This window comes from Diospyros lotus, chromosome 6 (genome assembly GCF_014633365.1).
Source record: "Diospyros lotus cultivar Yz01 chromosome 6, ASM1463336v1, whole genome shotgun sequence".
NCBI lineage: Eukaryota > Viridiplantae > Streptophyta > Magnoliopsida > Ericales > Ebenaceae > Diospyros > Diospyros lotus.
The window spans coordinates 10,008,454-10,014,453 of NC_068343.1; the positions used below are offsets into that span (position 1 = coordinate 10,008,454).

Sequence of the window (6,000 nt, forward strand, 5' to 3'; positions counted from 1 at the left end):
AAAAATAGAAATATAATCAATAATAAAAACATCAATATACTATAAGCAAGTAGCAAATTTTTTAGAAATATTATAGAATATATATAATTAATAATAAAAACTAAATATAAATCTAATTATTATATATAAATAGAAAAGAAAAATGAAATAAAATAAAAAACATAAAAACGAAATCAGAAACGCAGCAAATGCAAAACAAAGAGAGAGAGGTTACGAGTGGACGGAGATGGAGCTTGCCGCAGCGGAGATGGAGCTCGACAACAGGGGCGGAGGCGACGATGCTAAGGCAACGAGGAAGAGGAGGACGCGACGGAGAAGAGGCGGTGACGATAAAACTTGGCGGCGAGGATGGAGCTGGATGCAGCGAGGGCGGTGAGCTACTGGTGGGCCGATGAAGCTTGGCGGCGTTGAGGTGAGAAGAGAGTAAAGATGGGGAGATGCTAACAGGTTCGATTTATGATTTAGCCGACTAGGCGCCGCCTGGGCCACCTAGGCGCCCAAGTCGGCCAATTACTTGGGCCGGCGCCTAGGAGGCCCGACTAGGACAATTTCAAGGCTGCCAGCGGTCGCCTAACGCCTAGCCCGATTTTTAGAACACTGGTTTTTGTTTGTCTTGTATTTTAATTTAAAAAAGGTATTAGACACAAACGTACCCCTCAACTTAGGGCTTTTAAGTGCTTGTGCTCCTAAACTTGAAGGAGGACTTATTGTGCCCCTTAAGTTTCAATTTTGGACTGTTCATGCACCTCGTGTGTAGTCAGCATTGTGCGAGTTACACGTGCGATTGAGGTGCGTGAAGGTAGCACCCATATTCTTCTTCTTTCTCATTTCTAGTGTCGATGACATCTCGCCTTCTTCTTTCCTTGTCACTGATCGCTCACCTTCCTTGTCGTTGTCGACTGACCCTTCGCTTTCCTCTTCATCGACCGACCTTTCTTCTACCTTACTGCCCCCGTCAACTTCTTGCCTTCCTTACCGTTGTTGGCTTACCTCTTGCATTTCTTTCCGTCGAGCGACCTCTCCCCAACCGTTGCTGCTAAACTGACAATAGCTTAGCTCAATTTGTGTTTATGAATCGGCGATGGCATTGATCAAACGGGGTTGTGAATCGACGACGTTGAGTACTGCTGGGGGTCACCTTTCTCTTCCGTAGCAACAATTCGTGTTACGTGGAAACGGTAACATCGAGCGCGAAAACGTTGATGACGACTCAGCCCAGTTTGTGTTTGTGAATCGACGGCGGCATTGACCTCTACAAGGCTAGGGTAAGGGTTGCCAACTCCAACCTACGTCGTTCCAACCTACGTTGCGTCGTTTGTCGCTGGCCACCCCTTCTCTCTTGTAGTGTCGAGACATGTGTTTTTTTATTGGCCTGGTCAATATGGGGCCCACATCAAATCGCGTGTGTTTCATGCATTATACTTGTTGGACCTAAATTATGGTTGTTATAAAATTAAAAGTTAAAGGACATAATAGGTTCAAAATTGAAAGTTGAGGGGCACAATGTATTCAACTTAAAGTTAAGAGTTAAGAGGATCAAATGATTTTTTATTCAAAATTGAGGGGTATTTTTATATTTTATGCCTTTAAAAAATAGGTGAATTATGTAAAACAAAAAAAAAAAGAAAACAAAAGCTGACGACGTGCAACTCAGCTTAGGGACACGCTGGGCGGGTTTGGGCCTCGCCTCGGCCTCACCCCTTAGGTGCTTGCTTGGATCCAATTAGATTCCTTTTGTTTTGTTTTCCTTTGGTGATCTAGTGACATTTTAATTTGAATAATGTTGTAATTATAAATAAATTTGATAAATAATTTTTATAAATTAATGTGGTATACATAAATTTATAATATTTTTTAAGTTTATAATAATTTTATTTAAAATTAATATTAATACATTTATTTATTTATTATTATGACCTATTAGTAATTTTAAATAAGATTATTATAAATTTGTGTGCGCGAGAGTTGTTTGGCCAACTTGATAATTTCCCTTCTAATTTAGGACTTTGTCACGCACGATTATAATAAAATCAAAGGGTCAAGTACGAACTAAACCAACGACATATTGTCTATTGAGATCCTAAATTAAATTACATGTTGTGGGAGCACTTGAACTTGATACTTAAATACAAGCACTTAGCGCCGCCCCCCCCCCCCCCCCCCCCCCCCCCCGTGTCTTTTCTTTCTTCTCATCATCAAACAACTTCAGAATTGCCTTTGCTGTACCCGGAAACGCCATTAAGAAAGAAGAAAGAAGCTGCTCTGACGTGACGGCAACGATATGTATTAATGCGAGTTTTAATTATTAATGCGAATGGAAGGATATATAGGATGTGAAACATATGGGCACAAGGCATAGCCCTCTACTCCTCAGATCTTGCTGTTGCTTCCCCCCCTTCATTCTTGAACTCTGCACATATATAATAATAATAATAATAATAATAATAATACCTGGGTCTTAAATACCATCAAAATAAGTGCCAATAGAATTTTCGACCTGCTATTTGTTTTTTAACTGAGTGATATAGGAAGAATCAACGCCATCCATCCTCGTTAAAAAAATTATCATTGCTGTATATATATATATATATATATATATGAAATTATTACTGTCTAGACAGTAATAATTAGCATAGGAGATGCTTTCATTGCTGTAGTGTAAACTAGCATAGGAGGAGGAGGAGGATTATTATTACCTTTTGGATGATAACACATGGCTTGCCTAGAGACGCTTTAATGTAAGGAGCACAGAATGTCTGCGGGGAATTAATCACGAATATGATCAGCTAATAAATTAACTCGCAAGCTCTTTAATTTGTCTAATTCTATAATTGAATAAAATAATGCAAAGAAAGAAAAAGTTTTTTTAAGTTTATTTAGTTGGAAGATTAAAAAAAGAGAAGAAGAGGAGTTACCTGGATCTGGTCTTCAAGGAACTGGATGTACCCAATGGTTTCAGTTAACACAGACGCTGTATCCGTCTGCAATTATGCATTAATTAGAAAAGCATTCTATATATATATATATACATACATGTCGTCTATGTCATCAGCATGGCCAAACCCATAAAGTAAATAATATCTCTTTCTATAGTGGGTTCTGATGAAGAAATTCAAATTAATATACCAAGTGGAGATAGCAGTAAGTACCTTGCCGAAAGGTGCCACCAACCTGTGAAGAGCTGAAATCCTGTCTCCTAATTTCTCCTTTCGAACCTAGTTTTTATTTCATTTTTCGTGCACGCCACACCCACATTGTTAATTAAACTCAAAGTTCAATTAATTAAGCTTGAAATTTACCCGATTAATTATCCACAATATTAATTCACCTTAAGTGGTGTGTATGGGGTCTTGAATATAGTTCGGGACTTCCTAGCTGGTGAAATAGATGCCTTTGGTTCTGAAGAACACCCCGATCTTTTAACCTTCGGGACTCCATTCCTGTTGTTTGATGCCTTCCAAGATCAAATCAAGGGTAAATTAAGGTTTAAATCTCCATGCATGCTTTATCTAGAAAATGACAATGTGCCATATTTATACACAGACACACACCCACATCAAATTGAAGTTTGATACCAAAAGAGAAATGTAAACTTATTAGGGCTATATTTGTTTAGAATGAAAAACTATGTACGTACTTGTATAAAAGTATTAGGCTACAAATTAATTAAACTGATGGTCGGGATCATGATGAAGAAGAAGAAATTTGCATCGATTACTTAATGGGCACAATCTGATCAAAGATAGGAGAAATTAAGGTATATGGATATACCTTATTGTTGGAGCTGCTTGATGGGCTACAACTTGGTTCTTGCATGTGCGCTTGGTGGCCTAGAAATAGAAAGCATGTGCTTAATTAGTTTGTTCTATAATTAAGCTCAGAAGTAAGTAGTATCATGTGAAAAATGCTGGCAAGTACTGATATCTCACCAAGATTTCTGGTGCTAATCAAGGGATCTAATGCTTGTCTGTACATGCCCACAGAACTTGTGACCAGTAGAGACGGATCCTGGTTTGCGTAAGTACTTGGTAAAACTTGGCCGAACTTACTACTGCTAAATAAAGCCTCACCATCATCAAGCCTGTGATCAGGGTCTGATGCAGCTTTGCTACTGGAGTGAAACTCTCCGGCAGCAGCAGCGGCGGCCGAAAGATCCAGCAGCCTGCTGCCAGTTCTGCCACTGCATGAGAGAGGGTTGAGCCAGCTGAGGCCCTCTCTTTTTTCATGTTTGATGGAAGCAGAAGGATTAAGATTTGATTTTCCGAGTTGCAGAAAGCTGGTAGATTCATTAATGGCAAAGCTTCTTCTTAATATTGCATCACCAAAGCCAAGGTCATGATTGAAAGCAGCAGCTGGGGCTACAGGCAATGCAGCCTCAATATCCTTTGGCCTTGACGTCAAGTTTTGGAGGATTTCAGGATGATTGGGAAGTATGTTGTTGTCTTTATCACTCCTCCTGAATAAATATAGAGAAAAATTAATTAAGCTCTATCACTTGGTAGCTTAATTTGTAATATATATTAAACCAATGCAATGCAAAATATATTTGTTTTGAGTGTAGCTCGTAATTAAAGACTGGGACGATCGAGAGAGCTCTGTTGAATAGATATATAGCTAGAGGGTGCGTAGCGTAGAAAAGAGTGGATGGATGGAGCTTGAGAAAATTAATTGTTTACCAACACTGCATGTTAGGGCTGAAATTGGGAGTGATTGAGGAGGATACGCCATAGCCAGCTGCAGACTGGGCGGCAAAAGGACACTCGACGAACTGTTGCCAGAGCTGAATCTCATCACCCTCATGAAGATTGGTAGACTCCATAAATATTGAATTTAATTTCTCTCGACTCCAAAAACCCTCGTTATGGAATTACTTTTCCCTTCTCTCGATCTCTCTTTCAGACAAGTTTAAAGCCCAGAGAATTGACTCAAATATTGGTAAATCTGAACACTTCGCTCAGCTACCTTTCGCCTGCGCGAAGCTTAATTTGTTGGTTAATTTCCCAAAGAAGAACATAATCTATCTCTCTGTCTCTCTCTTTCTCTCTCTATGGAAGCTTTGCTTGGCTGAAAAGCTTGCTCTTGCACTTTCTACATGTTTTCCATATGCTATGATGGAGTGGCTGCCACTGTCTAATTAATTTGCAGCAAATTAAGAGGGCGGTTTCCTTTTGTGTATTATTTATTGTTTATCAAGAGTAATAGTAATAAGGATAAAGCTATGTATACATAAGGGATGTACAGATAGTTTTATAGAATTATGAAATGATCAAATTATCCCTGAATTCAACCCAACACACTCTCTCTCGCCTTGCCTCGCCTCTGTCGCTCTCTCTCTCTCCTTTGTCTCTCTTTCACGTTCGTCTCTGTGCCTCGCCATCGCCATCACCGCCGCTCGCTGCATCTCGGTTGATTTGGGTGGTCGCCAGTTGCTGAAGATTGTAGCGGTGAGAAGGCAAGGCGCAGAGACGAGGAGGCGGAGGAGGCAGGAAGCGGTGAGGTTGTAGGCGAGGGCGAGGCAAGCGACGAGAGAAAGAGAAAGAGAGAGAAGAGGATAAACAAATCGCGATTTATTGCGTCTGTGAAAGGGTTCACGAAATCCCTTCTATACGAATAATGCGATTTTAGTAATAAAAAGGCCAGAGACTTGAAAGATGTATATATATATATATATATAATGATTTAAAATTTTTACAAAAATATTTTTTAAATTAAGTGGAGTCTTCAATTGAAGAAAATATTTCTTATTTTTTAATTTAATTTTTTATTAAATGATTGAGTACCTAAACTCAAAATTTTTAATTTTTTAAATTTATAAAAAAATATCATTTTTATGATTTCTAAATTTCCTTAAAATTAAATACAATATTTTTAAAAAATATATAAAATATGAAAACATCTTTAATTATAAACTAAAAATTATATTTTTATAAACTCAACCATTACCTTAACTTTTGCATCATTAAAGCAATAAAAAGGGGAGTGCGTGGGGAAGCATTTGAC

General features: G+C 38.5%; 1 protein-coding gene across 1 annotated transcript; it reads right to left on the reverse strand.

Moving 5' to 3' along the window:
- Nucleotides 1-1,972: 1,972 nt before the first annotated feature.
- LOC127804201 (transcription factor bHLH113-like) lies at nt 1,973-5,113 on the reverse strand. Its single transcript, XM_052341006.1, has 8 exons — nt 4,677-5,113; nt 3,930-4,456; nt 3,772-3,830; nt 3,329-3,454; nt 3,150-3,215; nt 2,916-2,981; nt 2,697-2,756; nt 1,973-2,410 (listed from the first exon to the last, which is right to left on the reverse strand). Exons 1-8 carry the CDS (start codon nt 4,817-4,819, stop codon nt 2,306-2,308), a joined length of 1,152 nt encoding a protein of 383 aa, XP_052196966.1. The 5' UTR covers nt 4,820-5,113; the 3' UTR covers nt 1,973-2,305.
- Nucleotides 5,114-6,000: the final 887 nt, after the last annotated feature.